The sequence below is a fragment of the Coptis chinensis genome, chromosome 4 (assembly GCF_015680905.1).
Source record: "Coptis chinensis isolate HL-2020 chromosome 4, ASM1568090v1, whole genome shotgun sequence".
Classification (NCBI taxonomy): Eukaryota; Viridiplantae; Streptophyta; class Magnoliopsida; order Ranunculales; family Ranunculaceae; genus Coptis; species Coptis chinensis.
The window spans coordinates 53,726,418-53,747,296 of NC_141459.1; the positions used below are offsets into that span (position 1 = coordinate 53,726,418).

Consider the following 20,879-nt stretch of genomic DNA (forward strand, 5'->3'; position numbering starts at 1 on the left):
CCTGCTGAATCCATATAAGTTGGAGTTGGTGGCGACCATCTCAAAATCATAAATCTACAGCTTTTTGAATGCATCGTAGTATAACACATCTGTTGAGCTGCCTGGATCAACCAATATGCGATGCAAATCATAATCTCCAAAAAGGAGTGTCATAACAAGTGCATCCTCATGTGGGCTCTGGGATGCTAAAATAGTCAGCCTCAGTGAAGAGGATAAATGGATTTTTGTGGGGTACCGCGTTGACCTGAGCACCCATAGTCAGTTTGCTATTCATGATCCTTATTTGCTTGGCGATGCACATTTGATATCACACATCCTTTTCAGTGACCTGCCCACTTTGTTTGCTTGCCTTTCCAAAAATCATATTTATCTGGAGTCGGCCATTGAGCGGTCCAAGACTGGGATCCCGAATCGACATGCCGATCTCCTCAGCTATCTTCGCTGTTACCGCGTTTCGTGTGCTACAAACTACTTCAAATACCCCTTTTCAATCAGATCCTGTAGTTCATTTTTCAGAGTCCTGCAGGCTCTGGTACTGTGATCCTTACTCTTATGGAACTAGTAGTAGGTCCTTTGGTCTCTGGTACCCAGGGAGCCTGGCTTAAGCGGAGCTGGCCATTTGATGTAACTCTGATTCTTGATCGAGTCAAGAACCTCATCTGGCATTTTGTTCAGAGGGGCGAAGTTTCTATCCATCGAGGGAAAAGCTTCTTCAGCTCCTTCCACACTTGGCTCCTTCCTAGGGCCTACACCGGGAGCAACTAGTCTGTCAGTGCTAGTCACTGGTCCATGGAGGGGATTATTCGCATCATGGTGACCGACATTCTCCCCCACTTCAGGCATCTCGTGTTCTTCTTCTTTGACAGTGACGCTGCGTGTGGTAGCGCTAAATTTGTTTTCTTTGCTCCTACCATCACAATGGTAAGAGTGTTTAAACTAAATCAGTCGTTTGAACGAATGCTTACCTGCTTTCGTCCCCACAAACGATGCCACAAGATGTAGGGGAGTTTTCGAGTATCCCCTGATCTTCCTCTGTGCCTTGTGATCTAGAAGTTGTTACTTAGTAGAGAAAGGATGAGATGATTGTGAGTCCATCAAATGACCGGAAATCCCCCTTACACAAGGCACATGCAATTTTTGGAGATTCATGTATATTTGTAATTATTATAATGCTCATATTAAACCTGATATGCGGAGATCTCAAAAAATTCGACTTATCGACATTCAAAACCACTATACCTTTGTCGAACGTACTAAAAAAAATAAAGCCGGTTTCAATGAGCCTACTGGTTATTTTTATCTCAAGAAGCGAAGTAACCGACATGGCATCATAAGAGTGAATCGAGATAGTGACTTTAGACGGCCACTCTATCCTATCATTGTATCTGGTAAATGGGAGTCATCTGCTTCTATCGCTGTTCCCTCTTTGGTACACCATGTTTTTAATGTTAGAGGTATGTTATCTATGACCCCCTCTCTTGAAACAAAGTTTCGACCCTCCATCTTGGACCTTATATCTTATTGGCCTATCCTTGTGCCCTTGTTTCAGTACTAAAACCTCTGACTTCAAAAAGTCGTGGAGAATCTTCTAGAGTAATGGATCTTCTGAGAGGCACTGATGAAGAAATAACTACTCGAACTGGTGCTGATAAATATGAAAATCCAACCTTGAATGTCGATTTACAAGATGTCGATAATTATGTTGCTCCTTTATATACCTTAAAGAGTAATGTGCTTCGAGGTCAAGATCCTTCACCTCCCCAATCTGTTATACCTTCCAAAGCTGCTCCATTTTCATTACAACCTTGTTCTTATGAAAAAGGATTTAGAAAAACTTTTGATTCTTCTGAATTACCTGATAACACTCCTCGATGTTATTTTGATTATATGATTAATGGTTTTAATATAACTGAAGATATTTTTCCCCAAATCAAACTAGAAGTTCCATACTTTTATAATTATCGACTTTTGCAAGATGTGTTTGATCACCACTGCTTATTGTACACAGATATGGCATCTCGCATTCCTCGTGGTCAAGACAAATCAACCAAATCCATGAACAAGTTTCTCAACACGAAAAAATCAACAGGTGGTAGTTCCTCCCAGGCTCCCACCTCTTCTAAAGAAAAACATGTCGATACTGGCCTTCATCAAAAGAAAAGAAAAGAACCTTGCACCACTGAAGCACCACCAACTATGAAGGTATCTAAGACTACAAAAACTGCCACCACTGCTGCACCTGTCTTAGTGCCTTCGAAATCTTCAGTTATTCAAACCACAATTCAACCCACTGCTCCATCCAATACTTCTGAATCTTCTTCTTCTTCTTCATCTGAAGTTTTTTTTTGCTAATTTTGTCCTCCGTAACCAGACAAGAGTTATGAAATCTGCTTCTCTATTTTATGATCCTCCAACACCTAGACTCGGAGAAACTCTTGTTATGAACACAATTCTTCCCTGAGATCGATCAATGATGGCTGAGATTCCCACTACTGATCGATTTCACATTTTGTGTTCTTCCCTAAAAAAAAGTAAGTATATCCCTTTGGTTTTATTCTTATATTGGTTTGCCCATTATTTATAATGTATTCCCTTGCTATACTCTTGATTTTGGGCTAAAGTTGCTACTGTCAGTCAGTTTGAGCACGATATGGCTTCCCTCCACCTTCTCAAGGATGATATTAAAAAATTGAAAAACAAAAGAACAACTCCAAAAAGCTCTTGAAGAAGAAAAGAAAAACCACGCTCTTACCAACACGCAACTCAAAACTTCCGAAACCGCTTGTGCCATTGCGAACGCCGATCTGAAGAAGTTTATTGATGACAATCTCAAATTGACTAAGAAATTGAAGAGCTCCTATGCCGATATGGAAGCGAAACTCGAACAAGAAAGAACAAACTTTGCCAAAGAAAAAGCAGAACTTGTGGCCTAAAAAGCTGGACATGAGGCCAAAATTAAAAAGGCCGATCTCAAGCTGATTGCTGCTGAGGACAATATGAAATATTGTCTTTCCACTATGAAGAGTTTCAGACCATATCTTCATGCGGCTATTATTACTTAGTATAATCTTGAATCTGATGATGAGAGTGATATGCCGTCCGAAACTGCTGACCCTGATGTCGAGAAAGGAGTTGTCGTATCTACTACCCCTATAGCTGAGGCTATTAAGACTGAGAAAATTAGTGATGCAGATGATGTGGGTAAAACTAATCCCAACGAGACTGTGGCTATCCCACCTTTCGATCTTGAGGCATTTCATCTTGATCCCTCTACCTTAGAGGGAATCGATATGCTTGATGGTGTCGACTTAGATCTCGAATCCAAATGCAACCTTCTTAGTCAAAACCAAGATTCCACCCCGAGCTGAAATTTGGCTCCATTTGTAATATTGATACAATATGTTGTCTATTTTACATATGAAATAGATCTCTTTTGCTCCTTTGGTTTGTTTATTACAATATATCTGTTAGTAGCCTTTATCTTTTGCGCTTAAAATTCGACTTTCGATACCATTCTTTGAAAAGAAAATTCGACTTTCGATACCACTCAAATTAAAAGCAGTATCAATTGATGCTTAGTAACATTTTGAAATGAAAATTCGACTTTCGATATCACTCCAATTAAAAGCAGTATCAATTGATACTTAATAACATTTTAAAATGAAAATTCGACTTTCGATACCACTCCAATTAAAAGCAGTATCAATAGATACTTAGTAACATTTTGAAATGAAAATTCGCCTTTCGATACTACTCTAATTAAAAGCAGTATCAATTGATACTTAGTAACATCTTGAAATGAAAATTCGAATTTCGATACCACTCCAATTAAAAGAAGTATCAATTGATACTTAGTAACATTTTGAAATGAAAATTCGCCTTTCGATACTACTCCAATTAAAAGCAGTATCAATTGGCACTTAGTAATAGTTTGAAAAGAAAATTCGACTTTCGATACCACTCCAATTAAAAGCAGTATCAATTGATACTTAGTAACATTTTGAAATGATAATTCACCTTTCGATACTACTCCAATTAAAAGCAGTATCAATTGGTACTTAGTCATAGTTTGAAAAGAAAATTCGACTTTTGATACCACTCCAATTAAAAGCAGTATTAATTGATACTTAGTTTTGAGATCGACATATATCTATATATATCTTTGAACCTTAAATTTTGACCTGGTATCGAGATGAGGATCTACAGAACACCAAGATTTTTTGTTTGACCTGGTACCTATATCAGGATTCGAACTCGTCACTTTGCTTGAATTCAACTTTTGTAAAGAACCTTGTAACATTTACTCAATGTAAACATTCATATTAGCAATAAATAAATTCAACCAACTGGCTCACAAACCAACGTGCATTTAAGATTTATCATCATTTAAACCTAAAAACCGTCTCGCGCATAGATAATCAAGAATTACTTTTTCATTAACTTTTCTCATTTTCTTTGTAATCATCATTAAATTCCCTCATTTTCTCACTAATGAACATTAAATTACCTCATTTTATTGCTAATCACCATTAAATTACCTCGTTTTCTTGCTAATCACCATTAAATTCCCTCGTTTTTATAATTTTTACTACTATAAAAAGACCATCATTTGCATGATTCTAAACCATCTTCTGCCATTTACTGAAAACCCTTAACCTAAAAAAAAATGCCTCCCATTTCAAACTTTCTAACTATTCTTGCTTTCTTTATGGTTCTCTTGGACTGGCCCCATTGGTCAGACTCTCCTACAACCGCATATTCAGACGATGAAGAAGAGCAAGAAGAAGAAGAAGAAGACAAGGAAGAAGAAGAATATGAGGATGAATGGCTTCGAGACCCCTATTATTATATTATGAAAAAAGTAAAAACGGGTATTCGACTGATGGTGACGATGAGGATGACGGTGATGATGAAGATGAAGATGAGGATGAGGATGACGATGAAGACTAATGCTTTCTCTATGTTTTTTAGTTTTACATCTGATGTGTAATAGCCCTGTGCTGCTTATGTTGTCTCTTTTTAATAAATTATTATTGCCCTATTTTTGCTTTAATACCAAGTTTTCAATACAACTCTATGAAATGACATTTACAATTACTTAAAAAGAACAAACTTGAAATTCGATACCATTCCCCTGATATTATTGGAACCAAAAAATAAAAAATAAAATATTACTTATTGTGACTTACCTTAGGCGTTTGCCTCCCTTTTCTTTGACTTGGCATCAATCCTACGATACCACATATTGTAAGATTTTCATCACGATCTTGACCTGATATCGACATTTCTGCCAATACTAGGATTTTTTTACCCGAACTCGACATTGCTGCCAAGAACTGGAATTTTTTACCCGAACTTGACATTGCTGCCAAGAACTAGATTTTTTTATCCGAACTCGACATTGCTGCCAAGAATTGGATTTTTTTACCCGAACTCGACATTTCTGTCAAAGAACTGGATATTTTTACCCGAACTCGACATTGCTGCCAAGAACTGGATTTTTTTACCCGAACTCGACAATGCTGCCAAGAACTGGATTTTTTTTACCCGAACTCGCATTGCTGTTAAGAACTGGATTTTTTTACCCGAACTCGACATTGTTGCCAAGAACTAGATTTTTTGACCTGACATCGAGATGAAGATCTACAGATCACCAGGGTTTAGGTTTGACCTGGTATCGAGATGAGGATCTACAGATCACCAGGGTTTTTGATTAACCTGTTATTAACATATAATTCTAGAGATACCAGGATCTGTAATATTTGCATAGATATTGCTTTTGGAAATAACAATCTTTTTATTGAATGTATAACTTTGATAAAAAAATACATGATGATACTCAAAATATTCTTTATTGATAAAATGCTTTCAAATTACTTATATTTTGAGGCTTTGGTAATATTACACTTTTAGCCGTTTTTAAGTAGTAAGCTCCATTGATTCCCACTTTGTGAATGATGTAAGGCCCATCCTAGCTTGCTGCTAGTTTGTCATCCCATTTCTCTTTAGTTTCTTTAGTAACCACTTTTAAGACCAAATCACTTTCTTGAAAATGTCTTTCTCTCACTTTCTTGTTGAAAGCTTTTCTGAGTTGCCGATGGTATGTGTCGAGCCTTAATTTTGATTGATCTCTTGTTTCCTCAAGATTGAGGACTTCTGTTGCCATTACTTCATTATTTTGGCCAGTCGTGAAGACTTTGGTTCTAAATGTCAATACCACCATTTCTGATGGGGTGACTGCTTCCATTCCATAAGCTAATGTAAAAGGAGATTCACCCATGGCAATTCGAGGTGTTGTTCTATAAGCCCATAGAACGCTGTTTAATTCATCCACCCAGAGACATTTCTTGTCTTCCAGCTTTTTCTTGATATTATCCATAATGGTTTTATTTGTTACTTCTGCTTGCCTATTACCCTGAGCATATATAATATGGCACAAATGTGAAGTGCTTCACCTTGTATGATTCCAATAAAGCTTTTATTTTTCCTTCCTTGAACTGTGGCCTGTTATCCGATATAATGGCATATGGCAACCCATATCGACATATTACTCTTTCGAAAAGAAAATTTATCACATCTTGCTCCTTTATGTGCTGTAAGGCTATGACCTCTACCCACTTGGTGAAATAGTTTGTGACCGTGAGCATAAACCGCTTTTACCTTTTCCAGGTGCTAGATATCCGACAATGTCCATGCCCCATAGCGCAAAAGGCCATGGGTTCGATACACAGTGCAACTCTTCAGCTGGAACGTGTATAGCCTTTCCATGTATTTGGCATTGCAGACACTTTTTAGCACAACGAAGACAATCTCTTTGCACCTGTGGCCAAAAATATCCTTGCCTCAGGATTTTATTTGCCAACGATCTTCCAGCTAAATGGTTTCCACATTCTCCTTCATGGAGTTCTGCAATGATTAAATGTGCATTTTTTTTGATTGGTAAGCGAGGTTGTTAACGGGGTCCCCTACCCCTTTATTAAAAATAATAGAAAAGGAAAAAAACAAGAAATTACAATCTCTCATACTCTTTCCCATTACATCATCATATATAATTTCTTACATCATGAGGAAAGGAACTTGGCCTGATCTTTTCATATGGATCAGCTGTACACCCCTTTCTTTTATGATTAAAAGCGTTGATTAAATGTGCATCCTCATGTGATATACACTTCAGATGTGGACCTCATGGATTCTTTCGATATAGCTCATTATCAATCAATACATATCTTTGCACTCCAGATTTGATTCTTCTGGCTTCATTTTTATCCTCAGGTACTTTACCTTTAAGTAAGTATAATATATATTATTTCGACCAAATATAATCAAAACACTAAGTGGTGACGAATGAGATGAATAACGTAGAAAAGTAGTGAGAAAAGTGATGGTGATCGAGAGAATGATGAGATTGTACTTTTCGGTTGCCTACGTACCCAAATTATTGATGGGATCAAGTTTCAAGAACGTAGTTCTGTATGAAAAATAGTTCGGTATTTATATGTGTAGAGTAGAGATTTCTTGTAGCTCAACTAATCGTAATTGAACATGACTCTTAATTGATAATTATCTCTTTGATAAGAAACGAATCTGGACATAAATTAATGTACGTAAGTGGTAAGCCATGTGGCTAGGGTTCAACCCTAGACACATGAGTTAATGGGCCTATACATCAATCCATAGTATTGCAAATTAAGCCTTAGCCTTATCGATTAAACGAATAAAGTGGAGACCCCTACTAATGGACGTTTGAGCGAAATGTATAACAAAGTGTCGTGTGAATGTAAACGATAAGATAATGGACTGTCTGGAAAAATTCGTGAATTATTATGAATGAAATAATGTCAAATTAAATTATATGGGATGCAATGTAATTAAATAAAAGATGGCTGAAGTGAGAATTGAAATGGGTGGCACAGAAAAAAAAAATGCAAAAGAAATTGATGGCAAAAACCGTACTGAAATAATTACGTAATAATAATAAAATTGATTTTGACGACTTATGGCAGTAGAAGATTTATATTAGGATTAGACGGTTAAAATTAAATGTAGGGGCAGTTTAGTAATAATAGGAATAAAAAAAGTTAAATACGAATTGGAGTCGAATGTGAAGACTTTAGCTACGAAAACGGGATGCCAACTTCAGATTGGATAAGAATTCGGGAAAACCAAATCGAAGAAACCAGATTGAAGAAACCTTATATAAGTGCTTGTGCAGTGCCATAGGGCTGAGTGATTCCGACGATAATTCAAAACCGCAAATCCCAATCCAAGAAAAGACATCGATGCTCATCAAACAAAATGTGGTCAAGACTCCCTGAAGTCGTAGAAAGCTTGTCCTCTTCCGCAATATCGCCAATACTGCTGCTCTAGAACTCTGTGATTCGTCTTTGCATTGACCAACAGGTACGTTCTCTCTCCATCAAACTCTATTTAGATATAAACTTGTGTCGGTTTCCAGTTAGGCACAGGGGACAAGGCTAGCTAGCAAAGCAATAGGGCTTTTGGTGGTAGAGCACTCTAGCGACTCGCTTTCGTTCTAGCCCCATATCTATGAACGTAGATAGTCTATGCAGCAAGTGGGAAGCCGGTACCACCAATCCCACAAGAAGTCCGATTGTGACAGCCCCTTAAATTATTGGGTTTTGATCAAAAAGACGTGCTCGCCATGAAGCTTTGTGTGTATCAAGTTAGCGGTTAGACGTCTTGGCCGCCATTACGTTCGTATTATTGAGATAAAGTCTTGGGGCGGTGTGTATAGAAAGAGAAAACTGCATGTGGAGGAAGCTGTCGGAATGATTCACTCAGAAATATCGTCTCGTTTCCTTAGAAAAAATAATGAAGTTGTCGGAAAGTTTCAACTCAGCGAAGGTGTTATCTGGCGAAAAAGTCCACGAAAAAAAGATTAGAAGAATTAAATAAGCTAACAAAAGGTTTGCTAAAAAGTGGCCCAATGCCTTAGAAAAAAATAATGAAATTGTTGGAAATGTTCAATTCGCTTGGAAAGATTCGCCTCGTTGCCTTAGAAAAAAAAATTTGTGAGGAAAGTTTCAGAGAAAGATCGGAAAAAACAATGCCTTAGAAAAAAAAAAATAATGAAATTGGCGAAAAATATTTAACCGAAAGCGCTAAGCGAAGCGAATGCAGATTTCGAATAAGAAAACGAAGATTTAATCAAGCAACCGTAAGACAATTGACAGAAACAATTAATTAGGTAATTGTATGAATGTAATACCATAGAGCGAAAAATTCTTTTGACGAAAAATAAAAATAAAGTATAGGTTTGCTATTGAATATTGTTGTTGTGTTAGATAACATACCTGCGGAAAACTGACAATGTTGTTAATTTATGTAGTTGAAATGAAATAGACCGAGATGCCCCCATATAGAGAAAAACTCCCCTAATGCTAACTTAACTTGGCAAAATTAGACTAAGCGAGCATAAAAATATTCAAACATAGACTGGCAAAGTTAAACGTGGTAACTTAGGTAGAATTTGTCGTAGCGATAGTAACGTACTAAGCGAGCGTAAAAGTGTTCAAACTTAGACTGATAAAACTAAACGTGGTAACTTCGTCAGATTTTGTCGTAGCGATAATAATGAACCAAGCAAGAGTAAAAGCGTTCAAATTTAGACTGACGAAACTAAACGTGGTAACTTTGTCAAATTTTGTCATAGCGATAGAAACGAACTAAGCGAACGTAAAAGCGTTCAAACTTAGACTGACGAAGCTAAACATGGTAACCGTCCGATTTTTTGTCGAAAGCGATAGTAACGAACTAAAAGCGAGTGTAAAAGCATTCAAACTTAGACCGACGGCTAAATGCGGTAACCGTCAATTTTTTGTAAATAGCGATAGTAATGAAATGAACTAAAGCGGCGTAAAAGTGTTCAAACTTAGACTGACGAAGCTAAATGTGATAACTTTGTCAGATTTTGTCGTAGCGATAATAACAAACTAAGCGAGTGTAAAAGCGTCCAAACTTAGACTGACGAAGCTAAATGTGGTAACTTCGTCAGATTTTTTTGTAGCGATAGTAACAAACTAAGCGAGCGTAAAAGTGTTCAAACTTAGACTGATGAAGCTAAACGTAGGAACTTCATCAGATTTTGTCGTAGCGATAGGACCGTACTAAGTGAGCGTAAAAGTGTTCAAACTTAGACTGACGAAGCTAAACATGGTAACTTTGTCAGATTTTGTTGTCGCGATAGTAACGTACTAACCAAGCGTAAAAGCGTTCAAACTTAGACTGACGAAGCTAAACGCGGTAATCTGGTCAGATTTTGTCGTAGCAATAGTAATAGTAACTAACTGCGGTAAAAGCCGTTCAAACTTAGACCGACGGGTTAAACTCGGGTAACCGTCCGATTTTGTCGTAGCGATAGTAACGAAGTAAGCGAACGTAAAAACGTTCAAACTTAGACTGACGAAGCTAAACGCAATAACTTCGTCAGATTTTGTCTTAGCAATAGTAACGAACTAAGCGAGCATAAAAGCGTTCAAACTTAGACTGACGAAACTAAACGACGTAACTTCGTTAGATTTTGTTGTAGCGATAGTAACGAACTAAGCTAGCGTAAAAGCGTTCAAACTTAGACTGACGAAGCTAAACGTGGTAACTTTGTCAAATTTTGCCTTAGTGATAGTAACGAACTAAGCGAGCGTAAACGCGTTCAAACTTAGACTGACGAAGCTAAACGTGGTAACTTCGTCAAATTTTGCCTTAGTGATAGTAACGAACTAAGCGAGAGTAAAAGCGTTCAAACTTAGACTGACGAAGCTAAACGTTGTAACTTCGTCAGATTTTTTTGTAGTGATAATAATGTTGCGATGGAAACTAAATTATACCATTATAACTGAAGTGAAAGAAATACTTTATTGATTACCAAATCTTAAAATGTGCAAAGATAATAACGGAAAAGAAACTATTGAACTGGAAATAGACTAACAAATTGTTGTTCGGTTGTTGTTGTTCGGTTTTTCGTTCAACTTGTCTATTTTGTCCGCTCACTTAGTAAAATAATTTGTTACGATGAGCAAAAAACGAACACGGCCAGGGGCTATCAGAAATAAACCATCAATGTCAAGGCCCCATTTTTTAAATGACCAAGGTTTATAGATTGGATGATGTTTCATCGCGGAAAATTTGACCCATATCATATATCATGTTTGTAACAAGGCATACACTTCTCGGACAAATGTTTAACATCCGTTGACATGTATGGTCACCAATACCATTGGGTCATTGCTATGTGAGCGAAACTTCACCCCCGAGAGTGGTGTTCACATAATCTTGAATGAATTTCTTCAAGGCCTAGTAAATCGTTTGTTCTGTCCAAACAACAAAGGAGAGGATTGAAACTTGTGCCGCTGCAATAAAGTTTTTGGTCATCAGGAATTTCGGAGCATCGTCAGCTGTATGATCGTCATCGGTAGATACCGAGACATTATCAGTGCCAAGTTCGTTGGAATCATCTGACAGCATAAATGGTTAATCCAGTGTTGTTTTGGTAGCGATGACTTGATTTCCACAAATAAGTTGCGATATAATCAGGATGTCGTACATCATAACGTGGATACTGCACAATACTGATAGATGTAAAATTTTATGCAATTCGTTGAACTAAGTCCAAATAAACGTCCATTCTATCATCGCAAGCCACATATTATCATTCAAAGTGGCTAGCGACTAACTTAGAATAAGTAATCGTAACTTCGTTGCCCCCAGCTGAAGAGTTGTGCGTAATGACAGTTTCGTACTCGGCTATATAATGTGAAGCATAAATACCCAAACGTAGAGACCTCCCAATTATGTCTTCATTCAGCTTCAAGATAACAAAACTAAGATCGGAGCTAGACTTATTATGCAAACTATCGGTGTAAATCTAACAATTGGCTGATATATCTAATAAGTATTTCAAGTCATCGCCTCCGGGAGGTAATGACAATTAGGGATCGACGTGTTCCTCATCGAGTAATGCGTTCGACATAGGAATATCATCGATAAGAAAATCAGCCATTAGCGAAACCAAAGTTTGTCTCTTTTTAATTGTATGAGTGTTAGAGACAATGTTATAAGTGCTAAGGTAACTTTTCCATTCTGCGACTCGATCCGTAGACATTGCGAAAAAATGTGCGTAGCGGATATTGAGTATAAACTTCGACTATTCCTTATTGGAAATAAGCTTAAGACGTCTAGCAGGATGAAACAAGGCCAATGCAATTTTTCAATGCAAGAATGCCTTGATTCAGTTGATATAAGAGTTTTGCTAACAAAGAATATGAGACGACTATCGGCACTATGAAATAGCAATGGACAAATATGAATTGGATATGTTTCGCTGAGATTCGTGAAAAGTAACCATTACGAAGTCCGTATGTATCGTCTTGAACTCGTGGATATATAATCCATTGTGAACAGTAAAAATCTAATCACCACCACGTAAACGATCCCACATGCAACTATGTTGTTATCGAGTGTTATGTTGTGGTGTGACAGATACAACACCATTTTCGAGAACTCATGGATGACCGTACGTTGTGAACAACAGGAATCTCATGCTCACCACGTAAACAATCTCACACGCTACGATGTCATTAGTGTATGTTATGTTGTGGTGTGATAGATTTCACATCATCTTTGAGAGGAATGGTTCGTTCCAGATGATGCTTGTAGTAATTGTTTTGTTTTTGTACACACTTGAACTATCGAAGAATTACTTCACGAGACATTGGACTTACATTATTCACATCAGACGATGGAGAATCGTCAGAGGCAATAACTTCACGCTAAATAATTTGGTGCATCGGTGGAATGACAGTAGGGTCACGTGCAACCTGTTGTTGAAAAGGAGTAGGAAGGATTAGTCTATTATCGCCAACTTGACCTTGAACATCATGTACGCGATGATCGATAGTAATTGTATCAGAAACTTGAGCTCTTCTAGTATTCGTCATAATTTTTGCAGAACGTGATCGAGGGTGTTGAATAAGAATCACAGACGACGCCAATTATGTTTCAACCAAATATGATCAAAACACTAAGTGGTGACGAATGAAATGAATAACGTAGAAAAGTAGTGAGGAAAGTGATGGTGATCGAGAGAATAATGAGACTGTACCTTTCGGTTGCCTACATAACCAAATTATCGATGAGATCAAGTCTCAAGAACATAGTTTTGTATGAAAAATAGTTTGGGATTTATATGTGTAGAGTAGAGATTTCTTGTAGCTCAAGTAATCGTAATTGAACATGACTCTTAATTGATAATTATCTCTTTGATAAGAAATGAATCTGAACATAAATTAATGTACGTAAGTGGCAAGCCATGTGGTTAGGGTTCAACCCTAGACACATGAGTTAATGGGCTTGTACATTAATCCATGGTATTACAAATTGGGCCTTAGCCTTGTCGATTAAACGAATAAAGTGGAGACCCCTACTAATGGACGTTTGCCACGTAGGTGGGGGTCGAAACATATATGCTTCCATCCATGACGCCCCTAGTGTGTCGATTTCCATAACCTCTGGTTCGTCGATATCGATGGTTGGCCTCTCCTGGACGCTGATGTGCAAAGTACGACCCTCCGTGTTTTCTAGCATCGCTGCCACATAAGCTAGGGCGTCTGCATGCCTGTTTTCATTTCTATTGAGGTGCTGAAGCCTTATTTTACTAAAGTCCCTCAACTTAGTTTTTATAAAACTCAAGTACTCCACCATGTTATCACATTTTGCTGAATATCCTCTATTAATCTGGCTGACAACAAGTATTGAGTCACTAAAGATTGATAATTCTTTCACTTTGAGAGATTTGGCCATCTTGAGTCCAGCGATTAGTGCTTCTTACTCAGCCTCGTTATTTGATGCATGGAACCCTAACGTTACTGTTATTTTGAACCTTTGATTTTCGGGTGTAACCAATACAACCCCGATGCTACATCCCTTACTCCCAGATGATCCATCTACAAATAACTTCCAACCATTTGTTCTAGCCCATGGATCATCTAAATCGATAATATCCTCAGGCTATTGCAGCGTTGAGAACTCCTCCTCTTCCATTCCCCAACTAGGATCCTCACACATGGAAAATCAGCCAAGAAGTCGGCCAATATCTGACTTTTCTCCGATATTGGGTTTCGATATTCGACACTAAATTCGTTTATTAGTACTGACCATTTTGACATTCTTCCTGATTTGGTAGTTTTTGCCAGAGTTTGCTTTAATGGGAGATTCGTCATAACGATCACAGAGTGTGATTGAAAATACTGTTTCAGCCTCTGAGATGAGAATAAAAGCGCCAAAGTGTATTTCTCCAGTGTCGAATACCGTGTCTCCGCCTCGAGCATAGTTTTGTTTTGAAAATACACTGGTCTTTCAACACCTTTTTCTACTTTAACCAATACTGAACTTATAGCAAATTCTGACACAACCAAATAGAGAAGCAAACTTTCCCCCTCATCTAGCTTGGTAAGCGTTGGCATTTCTTGTAGGTATTTCTTTAATTTTGAAAATGCTTCTTCACATTCTTCATTCCAACAGAATTTAGTATTCTTTTTAAGCAACTTAAAAGGCGGCTTACATCAATCAGAGGTTCTGGAGATGAATCTGTTGAGCGTAGCTATTTTTCCCGTCAACCTTTGTATCTGCTTTCTAGTTGTTGGTGATGGCATTTGCTGAAGCGTTCGTATCTGGTCAAGATTAGCATCGATGCCTCGCTTTGTAACAATGTACCCCAAAAATTTGCCAAAGCTGACCCGAAGGTACATTTTTTTGGGTTAAGCTTCATGTTAAACTCTCGCAATATTCAAAATACAGTGTCGAGATCTTTTACATGATCTTCAGCTTTCATGGATTTTATGACCATATCGTCGATATAGAGCTCGACAATTCGTTTGATGAGCTTCTTAAACATCTTTCCACTGACCTTTGATAAGTGACTCCAACATTTTTCAATCCAAATGACATTCTGATGAAACAATATATACCTCCATTAACGACGAACACCGTTTTTAGTTGGTCTATAATAGCCATTAGAATCTTAAAATATCCCGAATACCCATCGCAAAAATTGATTAATTCGAAGCTAGCTGTTCGATCAACTAACTCATCTATCCTTGGCATCGGATAATGATCTTTAGGACACTTCTTATTTACATCGGTAAAGTCAACAAAAATTCGAACTCTACAATATTTCTTGGGTACTACCACTATGTTCGCCACCCATTGAGAATGCTCCACTTCTCTAATTATGCCATTATTTAATATCTTCTGTATCTCGGCTTGCACTGCTTCTTCATACATTGGTCTAACCTTTCGATGCTTCTGATGAATCGGGGTTGCATTTTCTTCCATATTCAACTTGTGTGAACAGATATCTGGGTCGATATCGGTGAGGTCCGACATTGAGCATACAAAAACATCCTGATTGTCTTTTAAAAAGACCATCAACTCATTCTTTTATTAGCAGCCATTTCTGTACCTATGAATGTATGACGCTCACTTTCTCCTGTACCAATATTAATTTTTTTTCCACCATCTCTATTGTTTTTCTTTCCCAAGGGGTTTCTTCATTTTGCTTTAGCTCTTGTGTGAACTTTACCTGCTCATGTATCTGCATATCGGTGTCAACAAGTAAAGCTTGCTGTAACTGCTAGTTAGAGCCTTCCAAGACGCCCCCAGTGTTTTGGTTTTTTCCCATCATCATCCTTTTTATAGTGACGAAATTACACTTTTCCGACTCCGACTGATCCCCCCTAATTTCATGAAAGCCATACACTGTAGGAAATATGAGTACCTGGTTGAATGTACTTGGAACATCATGCATATCGTGTATCCACTTTATGCAAAGTATTGCATCGTGGTCGGAGTGATGCTTTATTACCACGAACTTCGTCATCACTATCTGAGGTCCCACTTGAACTGATAATTTTATTTTCTCCACTGGCTTGGTCGAGCTTCCATTAAAATCGAACAAGCTGAATTATGGTGGCTTTAGATGAGTCTCATCGAGACCCATGCCTATGAATGCTTTCCAAAATAAAATATTCACAGAACTACCACAATCCACAAGTATCTTTTGCACATCATATCCAAAAATACGCAAAGTGATTAATAATGCATTATTATGTGGTAACATCACCTTAAACAGGTCATCTGGTATGAACATAATTATTCCTGGGATGCTAACTGATACCATACTCTTACTTACTGGAACAGGCTCGACATTGACTGTAAGGGATTTTCTGAGTATCCCCTGATCTTCCTCTGTGCCTTGTGATCTAGAAGCTTTTACTTTGTAGAGAAGGGATGAGATAATTGTGAGTTCAGAGTTGAACCGCCAGGCGGTTGCCTATGTATCTCCTTGTTTATTTAGGAGAATCAAACCCTATTTTGCGTAGTTCCTATAAGCGAATTCCTATGGTTTATATTGGAAGAAGAGCTTTGAGAGTCCTAGGGTTAGGGCTGTCCTCTCCGCTTGTGAGTTCCCTTCCACCTTTAGACTCTACGTTCCTATTAGGAATCCTCTCCTTATGGAAGTCTGAATCTAGACTATATCTTATTAGAGGTAGATTTCCTTGTTGATCATAATGTCTCATCGTACATGGGAAGACTATATCTAAAAGGTAATTCTTAAAGATATGTAATCACGATTCCTTCCTTATCATCAAAGATTGTCCTCTTCAGTTTCCTTCTGTTTAGGAATTGTCTATATAAGTTCCTAACGACTTGGAGAACTGTTATGCTTAGAGATGGTTAGTCACATGCCTACTAAACACTCGTGCTAAACACGAGATCACTTATTCGCAGAACTGATCCGATGGTCCTTGTCTCATTCTAGACATCTATAGTCTTGGTTATTTCCCATACATGTGTCATCCAACTAATGACGGGAAATCCCCCTTACATTGACCTCAAGCACTTCTTTTACTATTGATATCTTTATTATCTTATCTCTTATGATTTTCTTCTGTGGTATTTCCCCTTTGTAGATCATATTTATTACTCCAAGGGGTTTATCGTGTATTGTTACTATTTCTGCGGGTCTGCCATCAGCCCTAAACTCTCACAACTTCCCATCCTTCATTAGCCTATCAATTTCTTTTAATAACTGCAAGCATCTATTAGTCTCATGGTTCTCAATCTTGTGGAATTGACAGTAAGGCCTGCCCTTCACCTCCCTGAGAGTGTACTTTGGCCAAGTCAGGAAATCTTCTTTTGCTATCCTCCTCAATATATATTCCGGTATGGAATTGATGACAATGAAGTTACTGGGCTCTAGCTCTTCTTTCAGTGTTCTCTCATATTTTCATCTTTGTTGTGGCTGATTATCTCGGTTTGTATATTGCTCCTGAGGTCTTTTGTTATCTGACCTCGATGTGTCTCGACTCTCGTGTCGATCACCATTATCCTTATCTCTTTTCCCTGACACTTGTAAGATAGTTTTCACAGTGGCTGCCTTCAACCCCTCTTCCACTCTAATATCTCTATCAGCCTTGTCATACAACTCTTGTAGACTTTTAACTTCTTTTCGCAAGAGATATTTGTGCATAAATGATCCAGGTATCACACCTGTATGACAGCTGTCATCTCAGACTCGTCTAGCCTTTCCACTGATTGAGTTTCGGCTTTGAACCTGGCCAAGAAATCCTTTAATGACTCCTTCTTTCCTTGTTTCAACTGGAATAAGACCGACACCTGTTTCGGCTTCACCCTTTGGTGACCGAAGTTGGTGAGGGATCTTTCTTCGATTTCACGAAAACACGCAATGGTCCCTCAGGAATTGTACAGAACCACTTCAGTGTTTTGCCTTTAAGGCTTGAAGAAAATAATCGACATAGGACGGAATCCCAATACTCAGTGCAATAATATACCGAGAACTGGTGTCGATAGCTAAAAAGATGGTCCATGGGATTAGTAGTCCCGTCATACTGTATGAACTTTGGATTCTTGAACTTTGGAGGTAACGACACCCTCTCCAATTCCTTTTTCAACGGGTTTCTACCTACTTCATTCCCCAGTTTACGAATTGAGACTGATACATTTTCCAGGAGTTGGCCCCCAAATTGCCTCTGCATCATCTCCTGCACCATTTCCTTCATGATTGGTGTTTTATCCTCTTCCTCTTGTACTGTCTTTGGCGTCAATTTCACTACCGATTGCACCTCTTCATGGTGGCTTTTTATCACTTCCTCGAAATGACTCTTCCTCACCACTGGAGTGCCTGAACTCGACGCCTCTCCATATTTCTCATACATAACATCTTCTACACACTTCTCATTCTCTTCTCTCACAGCTTTATTTTCAACCATTAAAATTTTGTTCTGCTTTTCCAAATCCTCCAACCTTCTCAACAAAGCTTTTAGCGACACCTCTTCTTCATGTATCTCCTCTACTTCTTCTATCAATCTACTTGCTGATCGCCTTGTTCTTCGTTCCTCATTCTTAGACGCTGCTTGAGAAAGTACTTCCTTCATTAACCATCACCGCTTTACTTGCTGTAGTACGCTTTGGAGGCATCTTGACAAGAAAAAATGAATACCTTCTTCAACACTTTACTGATCTTACCGAAGTTTCTTGAATACAAACAGTTACTCTTTATCTCAAAACTTCTAATAAATGGACTCGATCTTCAAAGAAAGAAAAATAACAATCTTTTCTTGTCTTTGAAACACAGACGGCGCCAATGCAGTAATCAAGAATCTTCTACTAAGATTAGCAATGAATTGAACTGGTTTGAATTGGGTTGATCATAAGAAAGAGATGAAGCTCAAGCTTTATTGTTTATCATTAATGGTGGTTACAAATCGCTCTCTCTCACTGTTTTGCTCTAGTTTTATAGTTTTTTGTGGAATGAATCGAATGAATCATTTTTCTTCTTTCTTCTGGTTTTTATATAGTGTTCCAGTTGTAGTCTTGCCCAATCATTTTCTGCCACGTGTCCCTTCTCTTCTTTCTCCTCCTTTTTCTATTTTGAACCCGTAACATATGAACTTACGCGCAAGATATCGATATTTATGTCTATATTTCAAGTTATTTACGATATATGGGTTGGAATATCGGATTGACCCGATATTTGTCCACGAAAATATTGATATTTGTCCACGAAAATATCCAAAGCTTTATGGCTAGCTGGCAGCTGCAAAATTTCTACAGGGCTGCATCCCACGCAAAAGGCCGACAAACAGGCAGCAAATCCTTTACTGGGTAACTACGATCTTCGTGTCTTGACATAAATAGGTCAAGTTGAAGGAGCAGTTGACTGACTTGGGTCTTCTCCACCGAATGCAAAAGAAGATTTCTACCAAAAGTCTTCCTATATAAGTTTGGCAGTTCTAAGCCCGCGCCAACACTATTATATTGAAAACTGAAAGGAAAAGGACAATTTTTGACAACTATTAGAACGGTCATTATCCATTTTCACGTTTTTGTTGACGATTAGATTTCAATGTTTTCTTACTCAAGACTAAAGTAAAATACATACTGATCCAACCACTAAAACTAATGACACAACCAAATATCAAAAAAGAAAGTAAATGAATGAAAGAAAATTGAAAGAATTGAAAAAGTAGGAAAGGACAATGTATATTGAATTATTGATTATTGAGACTACATGTAAATGTCTAAATTTACACCGAGTTAATACTTAGCTATTAAATTAAGATAATGAGACGAAGAGGATGGTTTTGTTTGTTGTTAATGGCTGATCTTCATGTAGATGAAGATGACTACGTATCCAGTATGCATGTATATTGAGAAATAGTAATGGGAAGAGAGTTAGTGACTCAACTTCGAAATAGTTAACCAGACTGGAATCAAGTCTGTATATTAAGAAATAGTAATGGGATGAGAGTTAGTGACTCAAGTTCGAAGTAGTTAACCATCTGGAATCAAGCCACACGTAGTTCTTGAGGGTGGTTTTTATAGATATTAGGAGTGTGCATCGGATGTAACACGTATACTGATACAGATGTGCGGTCGAGATGAACGACATGTGTCTATGAGAGGCACGCGGTTAGTAGATGTATGCATTTAGGTTTATCTGAGTTGGTATAGGATGTAATGATTGTGTTTTCCGTTATGATAGTGGTCGGATGGCTGTAATGGTGCATGTATTACAGCGGGAAAGAGACTTAAGGATAAAGTTAGTAATGATGATAGTAGCAGGTGATGATAGAGTCGAGTGACGAGTCACTAGGGCTGTTGAGCATGTGAGTCTTCAGATGTAACAAGTGCTTGGAGTCATCTACGAGTGTCGTATGTCTGGGGTCGCATTATACTGAAGGAGTCGTTGTATGTGAGTGTTGTGCACATCACGTGACTGGTGGGATGTCCCTTACACTACATATATATAGTTGTGTCGTTGCCTTTTTATATAATTCTATCAGGTCATCACTATTCCAATCAAATTTTATCGGGGACTCTAAGCCTTGATTCACAACTAGGCATGCTCTCATTTCATGATTATCTGAATAAACCAGTGATCAGTTTTCTTTGAACAAGTAGTGATCTAGAAAATTCATTTACATGGCGCAAACAAAGTGATCACAACTTTTATATGAAGTTGCCTTTTTTCAGGCATCACTATTCCAATCAAATTTTACTTTTAATGGGCATGATCAGTTTTCTTGAACAAGTAGTATATCCTTTTAATCATCCCTAACCTTTATCTAGACACAACAATTCATCAATAAACTGCACGTCTTCCCTCTTATAAGTACCTTAGCAGCTTAGCTTATGTTCTTTGCTGTTGGCTCACTTCAACGGAAGATAGAAAAAACAATAATCTACATTTCGAAATTTTGGTATGAGCTAAAATACATTATTCAAATTCATATCCATTTTAACCATAGGAAAAAATAAAAATAAATAACCAGACCGTCAAA

General features: G+C 37.8%; 1 protein-coding gene across 1 annotated transcript; it reads right to left on the reverse strand.

The window, feature by feature from the left end:
• Window positions 1-5,971: 5,971 nt before the first annotated feature.
• On the reverse strand, window positions 5,972-12,953 carry LOC147503993 (uncharacterized). Its single transcript, XM_086605039.1, has 2 exons — window positions 12,834-12,953; window positions 5,972-6,415 (listed from the first exon to the last, which is right to left on the reverse strand). The coding sequence occupies exons 1-2, from the start codon at window positions 12,951-12,953 to the stop codon at window positions 5,972-5,974; spliced, it is 564 nt and encodes a 187-aa protein (XP_086461165.1).
• Between the last annotated feature and the right edge of the window lie 7,926 nt (window positions 12,954-20,879).